The 23204-nt window shown below is 37.6% G+C and overlaps 3 protein-coding genes across 7 annotated transcripts; 1 reads left to right on the forward strand and 2 right to left on the reverse strand.

Moving 5' to 3' along the window:
- Positions 1-6457: 6457 nt before the first annotated feature.
- LOC108328227 (protein CHROMOSOME TRANSMISSION FIDELITY 7) lies at positions 6458-8957 on the reverse strand. 5 transcript variants are annotated; one of them, XM_017562059.2, is made up of 4 exons: positions 8443-8955; positions 7866-8368; positions 7239-7407; positions 6458-7043 (listed from the first exon to the last, which is right to left on the reverse strand). In XM_017562059.2, exons 1-3 carry the CDS (start codon positions 8782-8784, stop codon positions 7287-7289), a joined length of 966 nt encoding a protein of 321 aa, XP_017417548.1. In that variant the 5' UTR covers positions 8785-8955; the 3' UTR covers positions 6458-7043; positions 7239-7286. The 5 variants fall into 5 exon arrangements, 4 of the variants coding, with proteins under 4 accessions (XP_017417548.1, XP_052728091.1, XP_052728090.1 ...); XM_052872131.1 differs by having other exon boundaries at positions 6458-7051; XM_052872130.1 differs by having other exon boundaries at positions 6458-7087.
- A 1571-nt stretch (positions 8958-10528) lies between these two features.
- LOC108329595 (mediator of RNA polymerase II transcription subunit 27) lies at positions 10529-15492 on the forward strand. The gene is made up of 7 exons (XM_017563879.2): positions 10529-10891; positions 11011-11176; positions 11871-12318; positions 14332-14391; positions 14479-14547; positions 14652-14695; positions 14775-15492. Exons 1-7 carry the CDS (start codon positions 10591-10593, stop codon positions 14941-14943), a joined length of 1257 nt encoding a protein of 418 aa, XP_017419368.1. The 5' UTR covers positions 10529-10590; the 3' UTR covers positions 14944-15492.
- Positions 15493-18600: 3108 nt separating this feature from the next.
- Positions 18601-22310, reverse strand: LOC108329102 (receptor protein kinase TMK1). Its single transcript, XM_017563130.2, has 2 exons — positions 19607-22310; positions 18601-19368 (listed from the first exon to the last, which is right to left on the reverse strand). The coding sequence occupies exons 1-2, from the start codon at positions 21924-21926 to the stop codon at positions 18860-18862; spliced, it is 2829 nt and encodes a 942-aa protein (XP_017418619.1). The 5' UTR covers positions 21927-22310; the 3' UTR covers positions 18601-18859.
- Positions 22311-23204: the final 894 nt, after the last annotated feature.

The following is a 23204-nucleotide window of genomic DNA, read 5'->3' on the forward strand; positions in this document are numbered from 1 at the left end:
TAATGACATCAAAGGAATTGGCAATTAGCCTGGAAAAAATCAGAAACACTCGTTGTTAAACAATTTCTTACAAAAAATGACTTTATAATGAATTTTCATTTTATAATTTTTGTCGTATATAATTTTATCTAATTTTCACAAGCATAATGACATCCGAAAGAATTGGTAATTGGCTTGGAGGGTTTTTTTAGAGATGATGATTCAACATATGGCAGATGATGAAATTAGAGAGGTTAATGAATATGGTGAAATTGAAGAGATCTTGAATGAACCTTTGCTGAAGGTGAATATGTCAATGACTCAACTCTTTACAAAGACAAATTGTTTAAAGGCAAGTGTTTCTGATTTTTTCAATTTGGACTATTTTTTTTTTTTTTTAAGTTTTGAGAATGAAAATTATTAAAATACCCTTAACCTTAAAACTTAGAATCCATGATATATAAAGGTATTTTGTCTACTAAAATCCGGTACACATTGCTAAAATGTACAAACTGAAAAACAGGCGTACACGCGTTAGCAAACCCCTAAAAATAATATTTAAAAAAAAAATAAAGAACAGATACAAAAACCTTCTTAAATCTAATTATTTAATAATTTACTGATTAATTTAGTTTGTTCATTCTAAATTAATCGATTATCAACCTTTTGAGTAATAAGTTCCTAAATCTTTAACAGCAATACGATATAAATTATGAATATTAAATGAATGTTTAAAAATACGTTTTACACTGAAATGTAGAGAAAGTGAACATAGTTAAAACGTCTTCTACATCTTACAACAGCACCTTGACTATTTTAAACCTTCTCGCATCCCGTGTTAAGGACGCTACACCAACCACCCAAATCGTTATATTTCATATTTTTTTTATATTAAAATTAGTCTGAGACCCGTTCGTTGTTGTTTGTTTTTTAAAATTTGTGCTAATTTAAAACCAAAGTAATTTATAGATAGATATGCATAGAGAGGTTCAAAACCAAAGTGGTCCGGTAAAACAGATAGATGCGAGCACAAATGGTTCGTGAATGCTGGCGATGACTGTACTTAGTAATTATTATTATTAACACGGTTGGGTTATGTGAAATATGTAGTGAAAAGCTTTTGTAAGGTACCACATTCAATAACCCACTTAGACAAAGCTTTTCCAGCATCTCGTCGATAACATATATATATATATATATATATATATATATATATATATATATATATATATATATATATATATGTATGAAATATTCATATAAATTACTTTAAGAGCACAAATTGCACATACCTTATCAGTTGGTCTCACAGGCACACTACTGTCATTAGTATTGCTTTGGTTTGGAGGGGCTCTATTGAGAAATGAGGCATGGATGTTGATGAAGTTCCTGATGAGACATTCACCTACATGTTAAATATACCAATTCTGTTTTATTAAAGGGGAATAGAATGTGATGAACGGATGACAATGAAAATCACGTCATATAAATTAAAAAGAGACACTTTGTTAGAGAGTGGAAAGTGTATGCAGTTAGGTAGGGCAGGAAGTGTAACTATGTATATAAGGTAGAGTTGTGGTGTTGTAGAGGGTTGTTGAATATATTCTTTTGTTAGTTGCAGGACACATTGTCCTGGGAGGGAGATTAGGCTCTCTAGTGACTGTTTGTACTGGATTTCTTGGAGATAATTCAATACAGAACTATTCTTTTCCTATTCGTTTATGGTGATTAGTGTAGGTGAGTGTGCGTGGAGTTGGGTTTCTCTTCCAAGAAACCTATCCGTTGGTCCGACCTACTGGATTCCAATCGGGCGTGGAGATCAAATGGAGGGGCGAGTGAACGTGGCTGGAACATATTGAGATCGTTGTGGATGGTTTGAAGGCAGAATCGGCGACGAATTGTCAAGATTCTATGGCGATGCACAAAGATATCCAAGAATTGATGAGGATTATGGGAGCGCAAACCAAACATACCGAGGGGAACTCTGACGGGAGTCAGGGGTCGGTCAATGGCAATCGAGAGGACCGCCGGGATGATCAGGATGGAGAGAAGGATGGGGAACGCCCTGAAGGGCCACCCACTTGGCAGAGAAGGGTGGAGTTACCTGTTTCCGAAGGACAAGATCCATTGAACTGGATAGGGTAGAGAAGTTTTCCGAAATTCAGAAGGTGACAGAGGCAGGTTGAACTGGCGTATATTAGCATGGAGGGAAGCGCCGATTACTGGTTCAAATTCTGGAAAGAAAAAGTGAGAGACCGATCTTGGGAGGGTCTAAAGGAAGCTCTGGTTATCAGATTCGAATGTCGAAATCGGGGCGGAATTTTTGAGAGGATGGTGGCGATAAAGCAAACAAGCATGGTGGAGGAATACGTGCAAGCTTTCGAGGTGCTGGTAGGACAAACTAAGGCGTTTTCTGACGACCAGTTGTTGGGGTATTTTTTGGCAGGCCTAAGGGAAGAGTTGCAGTATCAAATTAGACCCCACGATCCTCAAGATTTGATGATGGCCATAAGGATTGCGCGCGATGTTGAAGAAGCGATCATTAGGCCGAGTACTAGTCCTTATTCAAGCCCCGTGATTCTGGTGAAGAAAAAGGATGGAAGCTAGAGGTTCTGTGTAGACTACCGGGCGTTGAACAGGGCTACTATTCCGGATAAATTTCCTATTCCGGTCATAGAGAAATTATTAGATGAATTGAGAGGGACAAGGTATTTTTCGAAGGTAGATTTAAAGGCGGGTAGCATCAAATTAGGATGGGAAATGAGGATATACACAAGACAACTTTCCGAACTCACCAAGGTCACTATGAGTTCTTGGTGATGCCTTTTGGCCTCACCAATGCCCCAGCACCGTTCCAAAGTGCCATGAACAGCTTACTGCAGTCTTTCATGAGGAGGTTTGTTTTGGTATGTTTTTATGACATCCTCATCTACCACTGGAATTGGGAAGACCGTGTACAGTATGTGGGACAAATTCTGAGTAGGTTGAGGAAGAACGAATGGGTAGCCAATACGAAGAAATGCAAGTTTGGCAAAAGGGAGATAAGATATTTGGGTCACTTGATATCTGCAAGGGGTGTGGAGATGGACCCAGAGAAAATCAGGAAGTGATGGAGTAGGAGGAACCCAAGACGCTGAGAGGATTCTTAGGTCTTATGGGTTATTACCGACGTTTTGTGAGAGACTATAGGAAAGTAGCAAAACCCTTGACAGAACTGTTAAAGAAAAGACAATTTAAGTGGTCGGATGGGGCCAAGGAGGCGATGGACAGATGGAAGGAGTTGATCACCACTACACCAGTGCTTACTCTTCCAGATTTTGAACAACCCTTCCATATAGAGTGCGATGCATCTGGAGGAGGAGTAGGAGTATTAATGCAAGGAAAAAAACCCATTGCGTTTTTCAGTAGAGCTCTGTCAGAGGGATCACTAAATAAGTCCATATATGAGGAGAAACTCATGGCTTTGGTCATGACAATACAATATTGGAGACCCTACCTGTTGGGGTAGAAATTCTTCATTCACACTGATAAGGGAAATCTCAAATACTTACTTGAACAAAGGATAACCACCCAAAATCAACAAAACTGGATTGCGAAGTTGTTGGGTTACGATTTCGAGATCTAGTATAAATCCGGGCCACAAACGAGTTGTTGATGCTTTATCCAGGAGAAGGGAAGACAAGGAGGAGGGGGAAAAATAATTAAGGGTGGTGACGCAGCCTTATTGGCAAGACTTTGAAGAAGTTCTGCGAGAAGTAGAGGAAGATGAAGCTTTGGTGAAGATCAGGGAAGAAATCAGAAAGGAACTTGATGCCGACCCCGCCTATACGCTTGAACATGATCGACTGCATCATAAGGGAAGGCTAGTTCTGTCTGCAGAGTCAGCTTGGATACCTAAGATCCTAGCTGAGTTTCATTCGACTAGCACAGGGGGACATTCGTCGAGTTGCCCAGTTGCTCTTTTGGATAGGGATGAAGCAGACGGTGACTGATTTTGTAGCAAGGTGTTTGACATGCCAACAACACAAATATTTGGCATCCTCTCCCCAAGGATTGTTGCAGTCCTTACCCATACCTCACGCTGTCTAGGAGGAGGTGAGTATGAATTTCATTGTAAAATTGTTGAAATCACAGGATATGATGCAGTGTTGGTTGTGGTGGACCGCCTTAGTAAGTATGGGCATTTTCTGCCACTGAAACATCCTTACTCGGCGCGTACTGTTGCGGAAGTTTTTGTTAAGGAGGTGATAAGGCTACATGGGGTGCCAATATCCATTGTCAATGACTGTGACGCTATGTTCTTGAGTGTGTTTTGGAGGGAGACCTCTAGAATGCAAGGCACGCAGTTGAAGATGAGCACTACCTATCATCCTGAATCGGATAGGCAGACGGAAGTATTGAATAGGATACTAGAAGGCTACTTGAGATGTTTCTGTTCTAAGCAACCAAAAAACTGGAGTATAGTAATTCCTTGGGCTGAGTATTGGTACAATACTAGCTATCAAAGTGCAGCGAAGTGTACTCCTTTTGAAACGGTGTATGGGAGAGCTCCCCCTTCCTTGAATAGGTTTATACCGGGGGAAACAACGGTAGAAGCAGTAGCACAGGAGTTGCAAACGCGTGATGAAGCATTGAACCAGCTTAAGTTCCATTTAAACCGAGCTCAACATATGATGGCAAAGTACGCCAACAGAAAAAGAAGACTTGGAGATATTAAGATTGATGATTGAGTTTACTTAAAAATAAGACCACACAGGCAGAATTCTATGCCTGCTAAGGTATTTTGGACCCTTTAAAGTGTTACAACAGGTGGGGGAGGTTGCGTTCAAACTTCAATTACCTGAAACAGCCCAGATTCATCCGGTATTTCATGTGTCACAGTTAAAAAAAGCAGTGGGTACCCAGAATGTTGAAAAGGAGCTACCACCAGATCTGCAAGCAGACGGTCCAACCTTTTGGCCCCTTCAGATTTTAGACAAAAGGCAAACACAGCAGGGGAGGAGGTGGTGCAACAGATATTGGTGGAGTGGCAAGAAGAGGGAAGAGATGGTGCAACATGGGAAGATGTTTCAATGATCCAAGATCAATATCCGGATTTCAACCTTGGGGACAAGGTTGCTCAACCAGCAGCGGGTAATGTTAGAGAGTGGAAAGTGTATGAAAGGAGAAAGAAAACATTAATTACCTAACTCTTTAGCAGTTAGGTAGGGCGGGAAGTGTAACTGTGTATATAAGGTAGAGTTGTGGTGTTGTAGAGGGTTGTTGAGTATATTCTTTTGTTATTTGCAGGACACATTGTCCTGGGAGGGAGATTAGGCTCTATAGTGACTGTTGTACTGGATTCTTGGAGATAATTCAATACAGAACTATTCTTTTCCTATTCGTTTCTGGTGATTAGTGTGGGTGAGTGTGCGTGGAGTTGGGTTTCTCTTCCAAGAAACCTATCACACTTAGAGATGTATGATATTTATGATTTAAAATTTCTAGTAGTCCAGGAATGCAGTGATCAGTTCTTTAACCTCATAAGAAACACTGATGCTAGTAGAAGCTGGCTGGCGCAGTGTAACAGAAGAAACAGTCCCAGTTCCAGTTAAGCTGCACAAAGCCCTTGGCCTCTGCTGTGAAAATGAAAATAACTTTGCTACAATGTCCTGAAACAAAGAAAGTCTACAATCAAGTAACATTTAAATTTAAATTAAAGTACAATTTTAAATAACAAATTAATAAAAGATAGAAACTACAACTGTTGGACAGCTGCAGCAAAAACAAAGTGAAACTGTGTGAACTGGTACAAAAACTGAGTAGTAGAACCTACAAAAGTAACACCAGTAAAAAGAACGTTAGAAACAACAAAAGAGATGTTAGTGAACTGAGATAGCTCAGCAAAAAAGGTTAGTAAAGTTAGATAACTAAGGCAGAAAAAAAAAATGTTAGTCACAGAAAATTAGTACAACTGAAACTGTTAGTATTGCCAGAGAAAAGCTTGGTTAATAACACTAATTTGTAAAATAAAATTCAAAACTAAAATAAACTAAACTAACTCCTACTTATAGCAAAAAGTAATCACACAGATCAAACTACTACAAGAAACATCTAAATAAAACCATTTAATAGAAATTACTAAAATCTAAACCTACCAATTACAAAGGTTAAAAACTATTTAAACTACTTCAGTAAAACAGATTTAAAACTACTTATGACCATCTAAAATATAAAGAAAACTAGACACAACAAATGAAGACTTAATTAGAATTTAAAATAACATCAGAAAGAAAGTACTGTTCCCCAAAACAGCAAAATGCTTGAACATCTACGAAAATAAGAAAACAATTACTAAACAGTGAATCTAACTAAAAGATAACGAAATATGAAATCAAAACTAAGAACAGGCCTAGTATCTAATCCTAGCTAACTAAAAAAGAGAAGAAATGCAAAAGTAACAGCATACCAGTAAAAGCAAACTAAAACAGCAGAGAAAGCGCCTGCAAACTTTGAATTTACATTTATACGGTGCGGGGGAGAATTATTCACAACTTGTTAATAGAGAATTAAAAATGGTTCTTGGAAAAAGCAAAAAATCAAATGAAAATGTTCCAACTAAATGAGAATTACAAAGAAGAATGAAACTGAAACATCCACACAGATCTATCACTACTCTAGACTTGCTTTTGGGTTGACCACTGTTTGAGAAGGAATTGCACTTCACTTCTGTTGAACAAGTTCATTCACAGCAGTAGCAAGTTGTCCAATTTGAGTTTTTAAATCTTCAAATGTAGCTTCTACTGTTGAACTTTGGCTTGCTGTTGTGGTGCAAAACCTGATTGTCCAAACTGCTGGAACTGTCCAGGATTGGATCCTACATTCTGCTTGAACTGTTGAGCCTGTTGATTGATCTGTTGCATTTGATTATGGGGCTGCTGGACAAACAACTGTGTTTGCAGATGTGGTGGTGGCACATATCTCATATTAGGTATATCTCTCCCCCCAGAACTATACTGCTGCTGTTATCCTTGATTGTCGTTCTTCCAGGCCTGTTGGGGCTGCCTAAAAGCATTTTGCTGGCCCTAATAAACTCCAGCCACCAATGAGTTCCAATATTAGAGACTTCCTGCAGCCAAGGGCTCTCAACAACTAAATGGTAAAATCAACTCAAAATGACAAAGCCTTGCACCAACAGAAAAACAATGAAATCACAGATTCATAGCTTATATGAGCTAAAAAAGGTTACACTTTACAAGAATAATAGCTTACTTTTGTACCTATTAACAGTCAAGATAGTGAATCACTAATAAACTGTTTTGTTGGCTTTAATAGGCCAAGAATGACCCAGTGCCAGTATAACTAGTTGCTAATGCCTTTCCAGCAGAGGTAGGCTGGGAGAATGCTAACTGAGAACGTCCAAGCTCAAGACCGGGGCAGAAACTCTTCCTGCAACCAATTTAACATGGGAAGTTCAAATCACTAGGCAAGCAAATGGTTGAAGAATAATTAAATGTACGTTTAGATGAGTGTTTAGAAAAATAATTTCGAGATAAAATTATTTGTTTTAATGTCTTTATTCTAAAAGTAAATTTGATACAAGACTTTCCATATATCCTTTTCAATACAAAGCAGAACTATTTATCACTTCTTATCAAATTAGAAAATAGCAAGCCATGTATTATATAAAATCAGTTATGATACTTCCTTTTTGTAAAATCAAACACATTTTCCCAACCACTTAGCACTAATTCCATGTAGTTAGTATTAGGACGTAAAAACAAATAATATTCTTTAGAGGTCTTCCATTACCTATGAATTTATTTGAAGATTCCATAATGTAACTAATGGTGAATTGGGATGCACTTGCCAGAGGGTCAATTAAAGCCAAATTTAATTGAAGTTACCTCACTGCCTCTAGCAACTGGGTCGCAATGCCTTTTCTTCTGTTGGAGGGAGTAATCCAAATGGCCCTAACGCCACAAGCAGCAGCAGTCGGTTCGCTGTCACAGAAGATTGCCCCTTCCATCTTTTCGATATCACTCACATTAACAACTTTTCTTTGGAGCTCCCTTTGAAAAATAGCATTCCCAAACTGAAGAGTTGTAGAACGCGCCGTCACTCCCCTTTTCTTCGCGCTATGAACGGGTCCAGCACCAGAGCTAGACACAACTTTGAATGCCTTTTCAATTGGTTCAGCAACGAGACACCCAGCAACCCTATTAAGAGAAACAAACAGATACACCTTACAGCGCTCATGAAGTATCCACCCACTTCCAATCTCAATTTCCATCATCCTCACCACCTCTTCAATTTTCTTCCTGTGATAAAACGGGTCGGTCTCCGATAACAAAATGACCCGACCCGAATCCAAACTGGGTAGAGAAATAACATTTTCTTTGGTCCAACCCTGCAGAATAAGAAAATAAGATAAAATTGGGGATAAGAATCAGCAAAAGAAGAGAGTGTAGGCGGAGAGCTAACTCTGAACGGGACTCCCTGCGTGTATGATTTGTGAAATTCGTTGTGGGATTTCTCGTCTTGTGGATCGCCGGGAGTGAACTTCACACCGCACGTAGGACATGCGCGTAAGAGGAAATCGGATTGGCCAAAATCAAGGTGAAACTGAGCGTAGCTTCTCTTCTTGTTTTTGACGAGTGTTACGGGTTTGGGATCCGAAGTACCGGCGCTAGGGTTTGGGCGCCTTCGGGTGTAGGTGTTGATGATGTGGTGTCGCTGATTCTCCCAGACTGACAAATCATTTTCATTGTTGGAAGAAGAGGAAGCTGGGGTGGATCTGAAGAAAGCGGTGATCTTGGACTGCATTTGTGGTTCTTTCTTACTTTGTGGCAGCGTTATGGACGGTTTTTTTCATTTGCCGCCAAAACTTTTCGTTTTGTTTTTAAATTTCCTGTCGTTGTCTCTTTTCAACGTGGAGTTGAAGAAGCTCCAAACCCAATTATTCCATACATATAGCTAGGTAATGATTTCATCAATTCACATTTAGCTGCAAATTAAAGACGTAAGTTATTATATAATTTTATTAAATAGTTATAATAGACCAAACAATACGTACATTGAAATTGTTGATAGATAAAGGCTTATTCTCGATTGTAATTTTATTTATCTTTTATAGTTGTTATTCTAACAATAATATATTTATTAATTGGCTGTCTAAAAATATTTTATATTCATATTGTGAATACTGACAAATATTCGCTATAATATTTATTTTTATTATAGTAAACCTATAATATTATTCATTTATCACATTTTTGTGTAAACATTCAATTTTATAATTACATGTGATTTATTTAGATAGATAAATAAATAGATAGTAGATAAATAGATAAAGAGATGCTGTTTGTTTTTTCTCATGGAGACAAGTTCTGAGAAAAAAAATATATATTTCTGAATGAGTATAACAACAAAATTATGGTAGTAAAAATATAAATTTAAAGTAAAATATGAAATGTATTATTGATGAATAGGAATAGATTTTGGCATTGATATATACTGTTAGTGTATAAAGAAATATTACAAACCGCAAAAAGTAAAAGTTTATTCTGTAAAGAAAACCGTAATATGGAACATAAATAAAGTTGAAGAAGATTTCAAATCCTAAACATAAAAACGAAAATTTTATCCCAATAAAAGGAATTAGTTAACAAAAATAAATACGAACAAACTTTAATATAAACACCATAAAAACACATAAAAAATTAACTTTTACCCAACAACAATATAGCTTAAGCAATATAAACAAATATTATAAATTGTAGACCGATAAAAGTTTTATTTTTAGCAAAAACATTTGTAATATGAAACATAAACAAAGATAAAGAAAATTTGAGACTGCAATCATCAAAAGTCAAAACATTAACACGGTGAATGGACGATAATTGCCGAAAACTAACATGGTAAAGAAACAAATAAATATTAATGTAAAACAAGTTATGCAGTGTAAAAAAATATTGCAAAATTTAGATAGGTAAAGTTCGATTTTGACAAAGAAATTAAAATTAAAATGATAATGGAACTCACATAAATACATAACACTTGCCCGAGCATTGATACATTCATGGGGGTTGATTTCTTTTTCCCTCTTTTTGCAAAGTTTTTTTTTTGGGTTAATTATGTTAATGACACTTGATAAATATTATCTTTTGTATTCCCTTATCTGTATAAATTATAAATTATAAATATAAATATAAATTTGTATATGTTATAAATAAATAGACTATAGATTTATGTAAAGTTGTTTTGTTTTTATTAATTTGAGTTAATTTTACGAGTGACACATGTCAATAAAATTAAATGAAATCTGAAAAAAAGTTAGTGTAATTTTCATTGACTATGATACTCTGGTATATTTTTTAGAGGAACACAATAGGAGATTTTATTCGCCACAAAAAAGAAAATGCAAAAGCAGAAACTGGTTTGTAAATTAAAAAAAGTTTGAAGGTAGCAACAAAGCATTTAATGAAAGCAAGAGGTGTTGGAAGGCCATTACTGTTTGATGGGCCTTGTGTTTGAGATGTTTATATGACGTTACTGGTGAAGGAAGGCCCAATCCGAGTTGTACGAAAGTACTAGCTGAGACGAAACTCACTTTCTTTGTGGGCGTGCCAAATGCAAATGCAAATGCAACAAACGCAGCAGCAGGCCACGACGGCACCCATCTCAACCTCCACTCCTCCTCCCTCCTCCGGTGGATCCGCTTCCGAGGCACCGCCGAAGCAGGTGGCTCAAGCAATGGACAAGCTAGGACAGGCCGAACGAATCATCGCCGACATCCGAATCGGCGCCGACCGCCTCCTCGAAGCGCTATTCGTCGCGGCAGCGCAGCCTCACCAAGGCAACAAGCCTCTCCAAATGTTCCTCAAGGAAGACGCCTGCATGCGTCAGTATCTTCAAGACCTTCGATCGCTTGGTAATCGTGTCGTTGGATTTCTTGCCCCTTCGTTTTTTTGTTCCGCGGATTAGGGTTTTGGTTTGCACTCTGCGACGTCGATTTTATGATTAGTTCTGCGTGGTTTTTCGGTTTTGTAGGTAAGGAGTTGGAAGAATCTGGAGTTCTCAGTGAATCACTTCGATCGAGAAAAGACTTTTGGGGCTTGCATATGCCGCTAGTTTGTCCAGATGGCGCTGTGGTTGCGTATGCGTGGAAACGACAGCTTGCGGGTCAAGCTGGCGCTTCTGCAGTCGACAGGACTAGGTTCGTTTCTGTTAAATTTCTTCTTCTTCAGTTCTGTATGCCATTTGAATTTCCGTGTTTGGATAACGAAATAAAATGGAAAACAATGGATTCAAATTCAAACGTGTTTTGGTTATTTGGTGGTGGTGTGTTGAACATAGGGAAGACAGCTTAGCGAATGATGGTATCTGGTATTCTTAGACCAGTGATTTTTTTCTTTTTGAGGATTTTGTGTGCATTTATAAGTAGATGTCTTAATCTTGTTTTGCTATTCGCTCCCGAATACGTATAGAGTAAAGGAGTGATAATAATTGATATGACCCTATGCTACGTGCTAACCGCCTCAGTCTAAGTTGTGTAGAAATGGTGACAGTTAGTATGAGTAAGTTAGTTTGTTTACCGTGGACAGTTAGACACATAGCAAGACTGTTAACAACTGTACTGTTTTTGCTGACGTCTCACTTCACTTTCATGAAGTTTGCCTCCAAATTTTTTTGGTCTCAAAATTGACTTGAATTTTGCTGTTATCCTTGCCAACAATACTTTGCACGACATTTAGCTGCTCCACTTTGTTGAATACAATTGTCAAAGAAATACTTGGCCCCTTTCTTTATGTTTTGTTTTTCATGGGTATTCTTGCTTGCTGACTCGTCATTCTCGATGCTGCTGATTTGTGTTACTTTAGCTGCTCACTCAGGCTTTTGAATGATACCAGGTTAGCTCTCAAAGCCTTCACTGATCAGAAAAGGCGTTTTTTCCCACATCTCGATGATGGACTTGAAACTAGTGACTCGGCTTCAAAGAGATGTTGTGTGTCTGAAGAAATTACAGTGGATCCCAAGGAAGAAATTAGGTTTTTAAGGACGCTACCTGATGTTCTGAAGTCTGTAGAGAAGGATGTGCCAAGTCTGAAAATTTTATCTTTTGAACGATTGGACTGGTTGAAAAGAGCTTCCACACTTAGCTCATCGGCAAATGAGAGTTCTCTAGAACATAACTATCACGGTTCTAATAAGTTAAGGCTAGGATCAGTTGGAACTGTTGCTGAAGAGAAGGTTGCGGTGATAGAAATGTTATTCCCATCTATCTTCAGAGCTGTTGTATCCTTGCATCCTGCTGGTTCCATGGATCCTGATGCTGTAGCTTTCTTTTCTCCACATGAGGTATACCTTCCAGTGTTACTATCACATGAGAAATGTTAAAGACTCTCTTTCAAATACTCTATTGTTGCTGAATTTTATTGCAAATTACAAATTTTGATGGGTTGCACTTCTCATTTAATGACTTACCTGATTTAGAAGTGGAACCTTCCGTAATATGTGACTTTTTATGATTCTCAGCAATGATGGAGTGTCGAAGAGAACGTTGCTAGCATTTTTCTTGTGACATATATATATATATATATATATATATATATATATATATCATAATTTATTTTTCAGTTTCCTGAAAATCATTAGGTGTGTGAAATGTTTGGTTACCAGCATGCCATGCACATATTAGATGATGTCTTAACACAAGTTGTTGTGGTAGTTCTTGTAACTGATGTTAATTTCCGTTTCTCATCTCCTTCGCAGTCCTTAGTTTCCGTAAGTTAAGTTTCCATGGTTATCAAAAAATGTGAGTCAACTCATAAACTCATCCAATTGTGCATTCCCACACCCTCAAACATAGGTCACTTGCACATAGCATCAATTTGTAGTAGGCTTGTGTAAAGTTGAGTAAAATTGTGAGTTTAGAGTAGATTCAACAAGCTCAGTTGGACACTAGAAAAAAGCCAAAAATGACACTGGATTTTGTTGTTTCTAGGTCATGATGTATGCTAAAACACATCTTGTTAACAATTCTGTGGTTCACTGGTTCTCTCTTGCAAGTTTCTGTCTGGTTTAATTGTTGATCTTTTGTTTTCCTATGGTTTAACAGATCTGTCTTAGTGTCTTTCTCCTCTCCTCTGTACTTTCCTATTTACTCTCTCTTGTCCATTTCATAGACAGGGCTGGCAATAGCTACAAAGTTAGTGGCTTGGGTCATGTTAGGGTTTTAGTTTTGTTTACTCCTCTCTTGCTATTTTGGATTGGGCCTTGGTTTTTATGTCCAACAACTTTTTTATGTGAAGCATAATCCATATTATAATCAATTAGAGTAATGATAAACGGATACTAATATTACATAAATATGAAAAAATATTTAAAAATTATAGATAATATGATCAACTAATAATAATAATATAATAATAAAAATAAAAAGTATAAAAAGTTATTAATAGGTATTTTAATATATTTTTTATTCAAATTAAATGTAAGTTGAGCAGCTCCTACGAAGAGCTCATACATTTCTGGGTCGGCTTCATTGTTTGAAAATAAAGATTCATAAGCATAACCACCAATACCAAACAAATAAGTTCATAATTTAATAAGCTCCTAAGGTAGAATTTTTTTATTTTTCTAATTACCTATTTGAGTAAAGCAAGCATGGAAACAAGAGGTTAATAAACTAAAATCAGGTCCAAGTAGGGCTGACCCAATGGTTAATGTTTATTTTTTTACATCTGTACCCAAATCCCATCAGCTAGGAGCCACATGCACCTAGTCTAAAACTACCACCGCAATCAGGTTGTCTTTTGTCTGGAGGCACTGTTTGATTGGCATGGCCCCCCAAGTTAGGAAAACTAACCTTAGTTGGGCCTAGAAATCAAGTGGGTCATCGGTGTATGCTCAGCATTGTTGGTTAAGAGTAGGCAATATTAGTAAACCTGTTAGATTTAGCCTGCTACAGACAAAGGAAGAAAATATAAGGGAATGGTATTGGTTAGTTGGTCTATTAATTTTGAATGGAAGAGACCAGTTTTGCAAATTCCTGGGAAGAGACCGGGGTATATCAGTGCTAGCTTTGTGTGTAGGGACAGGATTGTGAATTTTGTGACTGTGACTGCTCGGTGATTCCCAGCTCATGGTTGTTTATAGGGAATTTCTACATCTGGTTTGTTGAGACAGATATTTTTCCGTACTTCTGTATTTAGTTTAGGAGGAATTCTTGCCTCCTCGGTATTTTGCACTAGTTTATTTGCTCCAATATGACTTATTTTTATTTTAAAAAAGGTTTATTTGTTATTTCATAATCAATTTTCTTGATTTTACATCTGAATATTCCAGTTTTATCTGTGTACTACTTAACAGAGTGGAAGCTACGTGCATGCAAGGGGTTTTTCAGTTCATCATGTGTTTAGACATATTACGGTAACAGTCTTTGTTACTTCTCATTTGATTCTTTTAGTTACTATTTGAGGTCCTTTTTATTATAGCTTATAGTTGTCTGCATTGCAGGAGTATGCTGCGACTGCTCTGCAGTACTTTCTTGGGAACCAGACTGAAACCGGTTTATATTGTCTTTTGGTACTGTAATTATCTTTTTCTTGTCATGATGCTCCGTTTTTTAGAAGGTATTAATTATTGATATATTTGAGGTTTTCTTAGCTTTTCTGCCTTTTATGTTGTAGCATTGGATTTGCAGCTACCAGACTCTGTTTTCAAAACCATGCAGGTTCAGTTTAATGTTTCCATAACCTTAGATTTTCCTATCATTTAGGAAATGTAATGATCTCAATTTGTTGGTGGTGCAGCAAATGTTCACGGCTACTTGCAATGGATAAAAAATCAACTCTACTGTTACCTCCAGTCCATCGACCTTATTGGCAGTTTTCCTTTTCAAAAATTTTAAGCATATCCTCAAAAGACCAGAATTCTGATACTAGGACTTATCATATTGGCTGCCTTTCTGAGGAAATATAACTGGATCTCCCTATGACTCAGGTAAACTAAATGCTCAATTCTATGTGGATCTACCAGGAGCTAGAGTTCCATCTCATTGTTGTGGGCATGAATTGGAAGATATGAGTTGGTGAAGAGTTTTCTTTACAATTGGTCTCTATATTTCATCTCTTGGATTGCATCTTCTGGAAATTATCGAGTATGGCTTCTTATGTAAGCCTCATAAAAGTGGTCGGATCTATTGATTCTCATAAGATATATCTCAGATCACGTGTTTTGAGATTTGTTCTTTGGACACCTGGAAGTTCTCAGTGATCATTGCTTCAAGGAAAAGGTACAAGATGAAAGTGTTTACTAGATGAAAGTGCCATCAGATTTAGTATGATGCTGACTACTCAAGTACCTTCTCCTTCTCCTTCCAAATAGTGGAAAATTGCTGGGCAATTGAGAATCTGTGGTTGAGCCACCTGTTCATGGTCCTATGAATGTAAGTGTTCTGAGGGAGGATGATGTAACCATAGCAAAACAGTTTATTGACTGGACAACAAAGCTAAATTTTCGAATTGACAAGTCGTGTCATTGCAGGAACTGAATCGATCCTAAGTATTGAATTCATTGACCAAAGGGGATAACATTGCAAACAAATTACTAAAATGAGATAATGTTGAAGCATATTACTTAATTTCGAATTAGGTTGTCTTTGTTTTGGAGGGTGACTTGGGTCATTACTAAGCGTTGTGATGGCTTAGTGTTGCCTGCATCCTTTTTAATTTTAAATTAAACTTCAAGTTTTATGTCTCGTGTGATAGACATGTGATTTATTAAGGAAAATAAATAAATAAGTAAATATATAAAAAGGGCTAAATGGTAAATGGGTAAAATAGGAGTAGGTATTTTTTTATCACAATTGTTATTTTACGGGAATAATAGTTTTAAAAAAGATTGACATTCACTGAAATAAGGTTCCCATCTATTTTTCATCCACGAAGAAAGAGAGAACGGAGAACGAGAAGTCAAGGAGGTGAAATCTTGTTATAATTTCATTCTATCTAAGTAATTCACAAAGGGAGCACTCAAGATCACTGAAGATGGTTTGCACAATAGAGAAAGGTACACGTTTCTTTTTTCTATCTAACTTTTGTGAGAATCATCAATTTTAAAATCTTATTTGAGTTCTTTTGTATTATGTAATTGTTAGTAAAACACCACTAAGACTCACTTTATAGTTAGACGTATCACATTCACATAATGTAAAATCATTATGGTTTCTAATTCAAACTTCTAAGTCATAATGGATTACAAGTGACATGATAATCTTAAAAAAATTCCTTTGAGAGAGATTGGCTTCAGTTGTTTGTTTGCACACACACTTTAAAAGACCGTACGTACGTTGATTTAGTCTAGTGTAGCATCACTTAAGGGTGCTGGAGATATTTCAATTCTTAGAATTTGAAAACTTCCTCATGTCGATATCCAATCAACCACTAGTTGATTTTGATACATCCATTTTCCTTAAGCTTGATCGCTATGGCTATAATATTGAAAATGATTGGAACAAGTTGAAATTGGGAGAAGATTAGTTCTTTATTGTATGGTTATTTGTGGATAATGAATTTAGTGGTTATTATGAAGTTAAGAAGTTTAAATATCAGATTATATAAAAATACTTATCTCTAATTTTATTACATATAATTAACCGTTATTCTAATAAAAAAATAAAAAAATAAGAGTAGAGCATGTGATACTGATATTCATGATTAAATATACTCCATGAACAGAGATTAGTGATCCCCCTAACAGGTCTTATATGTGATTATAACCGCTATGAATTCTTCATAAACTTTTATATTGATAGATTTGCGTAAGAGGCAAAAGTCAAAAGCCCTTACCGTGATCCGTGAGAAGCACAGGCACTTTGAAAAGAATAAAAAACAATAATCTGATAAGGACTCGTTATCAACAGATCATTAAAAACTTAGGAGTGTTTAAATATAGTGGCAAAGAACAATCAAATAAATAAATGCAAAAAACAAGTAAGAAAAATAAAAAACGCGAGAGTGGCATGACACGACTACTACTACTACTACGTCAGTCATGGGTTCAATCCATGGGGAGCAATAATTGCACGTAATGGCGTGTGATCTCACATGGGCCAGTTGTCGGCAGGAGTAGCTTCGTGCGTGGCAAAAGGTTGGTCATTCAACTGACATCCCAATTTCAGTTTGAGATGCCATTTGGCTCACTCATTGAAAACGAACAACCTGTGCCCACATCCCTAGACACTTATGTGTGTGCCAACTGCATGGCAGATAATTATTTCATGCTTCTCTCTTCACCTCTTGCCATATCAGATTCATCACTCCACGTCAAATAACAACGCAGCTGCCAAGGACCCAACTCCACTAACATCTAATTGGACTCCACCACTACTTACACAAAACCATGTGTCTATAACGTACTCACCACTCCGTTACGTACCCCTAGCTAATTTATATAGCCTTTTTAAGTGGAATTTCAAGTCTCAAACCAAAAAAAGACATGGCACATGGCACATGGCTTCTTTGTCTTTCGCTCCTTCCAAAGTTGCCACCAAAGCAGGTTTGCAACTTTCGAGATTGTTGAGAGGAAAAAACAAAGGAAAGGGATTTGTATGGAAGATCTTTTGCGGTGGATTTCTGCGCGTTTACTTCTAGTTCAACAAAACAATTGACAGTTTTAGGGGCTACTTTCAAAACCAATTATACTACGCCACACTCTGACTCCAAAATTAATGCCTGTTACAGACTAGTCACCAACTTATACCACTTTCCATAGGGATGCGAATTATCCAACATTGGTGATATCAGTTCCAGTCACGTGCCTCTTATGCAATTCCAAGCATTTCTTAATGAACTTAAACAAGGGTCCAACCCCGAACTTCAGTTTTGTTCATGACCTGCTTTCAAATTCATCATAATATTTTTCACACCTTGTAACATGCTGTACCTCCAATTGCCTGGACTTTTGGTTGACTAGTCGTTGTCAAAATATTAAAAACGAATTTCATGAAACACGAAGGCAACATAGGATCAATAAAATTCGCGTGGAAAATCACCTCTACCAGTATTGAATTTATGTTTAGGGATGCAAGAACATGAAAGTCCAATAAAAGGTCAACAACTAAGAGTAAATGCGTTGGGTTATTACAAAGAAACAAAAAAAATCAGAGAAGGAAAAAATCCACCATCATTAGAGTTTAATGCACCAAAAGTAGAAGGAAATACAAGTAACAAAAGGCAGTATCGTAGCGAATATGTACTCTCCATGTCTTCCGCAATAACTAAGAATATTCAAAATCACATCAATATGCGCGCGCAATGAATACCTTATCCACCGATTCTGCTAGCTCCAACCCTTTCAGAAGTGAATTCATGTATGAAATTTATCAGTCATGTCTCGGATGAAAAGGTTCTCCAACAGCACCACCTATTTGACCACAGTACTTTCCACTATTCATCTCCACAAGGATAAAGGAGGAGCACCAGGCAAAATATCTTACCACAAATCCCCGCCTAACATTAATACTTTTATAATGTCAATGCATTTGGGTTTACGTTGCATCAATGCACCACGGCACAGCTTAAAAGGTCGCATCAAAAGTCTCAACCAAAACAAGGTTTACAATAGATCACTCAAACATAAATAAATGAACTAAACCATTGATGATCGATTGCGGCTCAATATCTACAACCATTAACACTTAAATGTCATAGTGGAAAATACAAAGCATACACACGAGATTTAAGGGCACATGAAATCTCATATACTCAAACACTATCATACCACTGGTACTAGACAATTGGCCAAGACATTTTAAGATAGACAGAAAGAAAGGGGCATGCTATCTACAACTATTTGGAAACACAAAAGGGAAAAAGGGTACACCAAACAATTTGTTTTAACGGCCATCAGCTGAAGTAAAAGAATCTGCAAATCCGGTAGGCCTTGCGGGGATACTGCTCTTACTGTCTTCTAGGTCCATATAACTCATGTCCTTTCCTTCTGCCTCTTGCCATCCCTTCACCATCTGGTTAAGGGGAAGGCTATAATCGATCCCAGAATACTCCTCAGTGTCATCATCAAAGGGTTTCCATTTTTCAACAAGCGGTGCCAGCACATTTACGGCATGACCCATCTCCGGCCGTTGGCTCGGTTCTCTGGCAGTGCAGTGCCCTGCTAACTCAGCAATGATGGAGATGCTCTCAAATGTTTCTTCCTTAACATCAAGGGCTTTGTCAATAGCAGCCATTAGCTTCTTCTTATCTGATTTTATATGCCAGAACCATGCTGCTAAGTATTGGCTTTCCTCAGGTCTGTCCTCGTCAAGTGCCATTAATCCGGTCAATAGCTCCATTAGCACAACCCCAAAACTGAAAACATCCGCTTTTGTAGTGATTTTTCCTGTCACTGAAATATATTTGAACATTGAAATCAGGATTAGTATAAAATTTGAACATACCAAATAAATTAGGACAAATAAAGTTGAAGTTTGTGTTACAAGACATATAATGTTAATCAATTTATTAAATTTTGTAGTAGATGTTAATTAGTTTTTTCCTTAGAATCTGACACTCTATTACCAAGCTGACGAACTAAAATAGATCACATCAATGATTAAACCTTCTAGAACTAGTAAACAAAATACCTGCATATTCTGGCGCCAAATATCCGAAAGTCCCAGCAAGCCTGGTAACTACAGATTTTTCACCTTCAGGAGCAAGTTTTACCAAACCAAAATCTGAGACCTTTGCTCTGAAATCATCAGCAAGCAAGATATTTGACGGCTTAAGATCTCTGTGAATGAAGCTCTGGTGAGCCAGAGTATGAAGATACTCCATCCCTCTGGCAACATCCAATGCAATATTGAGCCTCCTCTTCCAAGAGAGTGGCTCCAGTTCAAGGCTTTTCCAATGGAAAAGATGCTGACTTAGAGCCCCTTGTGGCATATATTCATACACCAGAATCCTTTCATTACCTTCTATAGAATAACCCAAAAGAGAAACCAGATGCCGGTGCCGGACTTTTGATAGAACCCCAATCTCGGCCTGGAATTCATCCAATGCCTTGCTACTAATCACACCAGCTTCCATTCGTTTCACTGCAATTTTAGTTCCATCCTCCAACTCTCCCTTATAAACAACTCCAAATCCACCACGGCCAAGCTCGTTCTCGGGCGCAAAATTCTTGGTCACGTTCCTGAGAACTTGGACCGATATTCTAAGATTTCCAGCGTCAATGACATGAGACTCCCCAATTCCACTGCTGTGCCTACTCCCAGAACCACTCCCTGTCAAATTGGAAATGCTTCCATTTGTATTGTTAGCAACAGCAATCTTCACAACACTGTCCGAATCCGATGGATCCCTAGGGTGAATTACCAGTGAGGTTGGTGCCTGGAAGCCACCCTTCGTCCTCTTGAAACAATATGCATAGAGTGGAATGAGCAGAAAAGCCGCAGCTGCCACTCCCGCAATCGGAGCAACGATGGAAACCAACCCTTTCCGTTTAGATTTCTTAGTTTCACGAGAATCACTCGAACTAGAATTGGACTGACCCGATGCAGGGTCGACATTACCAGATCCAGATGATGGGTTCTTGCTCCCTGATGAAGGATTTTCCGCACCACCATTGAAGAGAGGATTCCCAGTAACAATAGGTTTCAATCCAGTCTTAAACAAAGGCAATGGAGGAGAAATGTTATTGCCACTCAGATCCAACAATGTCAAAGATGACAAACTACTCCAATTACCAGGCACCGCACCACTAATATCATTCCCCCCCAACCTAATCTCAACAAGAGAAACCAAGTTCGCAACAGAAGGACTTAAACTCCCATTAAGATTCATATTAGGCAAATTAATCACATTCACCTTTCCATCAACATTACACTCTATCCCCAACCACTGACCCCCACAAGGATCATTCCCACTCCACGAGTCAACCAAATTCTCAGGATAATTCATCCCCCCAAGGAACCCCAACAGCGCCATCACCTCAAACGCGCAAGGAACCCCTGACTTGTTCACACAAAAATCGTTAGTAGTATAAGACACTTGAGCCGCTTTAAAATTGGGAATCGGACCCATAAAATGGTTGTTGTTCAAGTCCAGTTTGTCGAGCTTCAGGTCACCCAAACCTTGAGGAACCAACCCAACGAGGTTGTTCTCATTAAGGTTAAGATCCCGTAGGGAGCTCAAATCCCCAATGTTATCAGGAATCGTTCCAGTAAATGCGTTCCCGTGAAGCCACAAACTCGTGAGTGAAACCATGGAGGCCACAACGTCAATTCTTCCAGTAAGAAGCTCCCCCTTCTGGTTATTCAGCCAGAGAACCTGCAACGCAGAGCCGTTTAGACTCGGGGGAATCTCGCCCGTCAAGTTGTTGTTGGAGAGCTTCAAAAACGACAGCGAGTTCATTGTTCCGAGAAACTCGGGCAATGGGCCGGTGAGGTTGCAGCTCATACAGGAGAGATTGGTCAACTGCGTTGAACCCTGGAGCGTTTGCGGTAAGTGCCAGCCGCCGGAGCTGGCGTTAAGTTTATTATTATCCAAGGCGAGCACTTCCAAACTCTGGAGCCCATCGAAGAAATCTGAAGGTATGGAGTCGAAGTTGTTGTTGTCAAGATACAAGTATTTGAGATTTGACAGGCCGCGGAAGGAAGGCAATGGGCCGTTGAGCCTGTTGTTCTGGAGGCCCACGTTGAAGAGATTCGTGAGCTGGTTCAGGTTCTGCGGAAGAGGACCGCTCAAGTTCAACCCCTTGGCCTGAATCTGGTTCACGCGGTTCTTATTGTCGCAGAAAATGTACTTCCAACCACACGGGTCATCGCCGGTGTCCGGCCATGGCAACAGTTCCGGGTCGTCCAACCCTTTTCGGAATTGGCGCAGTATTTCGGCGTCGTGCGGGTCGGCAGTGGTGAGGGAAAAGAGGAGAATGAAGAAGAAAGTTAGCGAAGAGTGGAGCATGGCGGCGCGTGAATGTTGGGTTCATCTGAGAGAGTGGAAGTAGGGTAGTGATTGGCGGGATTTGAAGCGGCGCATGTTGAATTCGGGTAGCAAAAGAAGCAGTGGAAAAGCGAAGATCAGTGAGAAAGTGAGAAAGTGAGAAAATAGGTTGGGTGTTGCTTTTGAGAATTTCGCGATTCCCGTTACGACGGTCTCAGTCCCATCCCATCCACATTTGTTTCAAAGACGAAATGGTTTGATGGGCCCCACACAGTCGCACAGACACCTTCACTCGCCAAGGTAGAAGATAACCCCCCAAACCCAATCTCCTCATTTTATTTTAACAAAAATGCATTTTCAAATTATATGGAACTAAACTACTTTGAGTCAAATATAATCAACATTTAGTATATATGTATGACTTTCACTCCAGCTTGATATACTTGTCATTCATCATCATGGAAACATTTTAATATTTAAGTTTCATTTTCCAAAAAAACAAGTGAAAGTTTTATTAAGATAATAATTGTTTTAATTTGTAAAGATGTAAAATGAGTTAATCTATTCACATGAAGCTAGAGATAACAAATAGTTAGTAATGTCCATTTTCTTGTGCAATTACTAGATAAATAATCTCACACCCAAGTGAGTAATTTGTCAAATCTAGTAAATATAATGATAAATAAACGAATCATTTCATCCTATAAACAGTATGCCTTTTTATATTTGTTTCATGGATCTTTATCTAAGTAGATCTGTTTCAAAAAGATTGGGTCTAATTTCTAATTAGATTATATTATTTTAATGATCTTAACTAGGGTCGAGATGATGTCCATCATAAAGATGACATCCTATTTTACAACTTAAAAATAATAATAAACAATCATACTAAAATGATAAATATATAACCAAATTTTATAAAATTAAAGGTTTTTTTTATATAGAAGTAAATAAAAATCGTTTGTTCAAATAGTTAATTTTACTATATTATTATTAAGATTCCTCGATCTATCAAGAATATATTAAAAATATTCCTTAAAAAAACTTTAAGTTAGTCTATTTAAAAAGTAAAATATGCATAAAACATGAATTAGGGAATTTTACGATGACTTGTATTAATTTTCTTTACTAGCAATTTGTAAAACCTCTTGTATTAATAATTTAATTTTTTAACTTTCTATACTTAGCATTGTCAAATAAAAAACGGTCATTGAATAAGTTTTTTTTTTAATTTAAATGTTTGCACAACATCATTGTATTACTTATAATATGTAAGTTATTTTTTCTTTTTAAGTCAAG

This window comes from Vigna angularis, chromosome 2, assembly GCF_016808095.1.
Source record: "Vigna angularis cultivar LongXiaoDou No.4 chromosome 2, ASM1680809v1, whole genome shotgun sequence".
NCBI classification, from domain to species: Eukaryota; Viridiplantae; Streptophyta; class Magnoliopsida; order Fabales; family Fabaceae; genus Vigna; species Vigna angularis.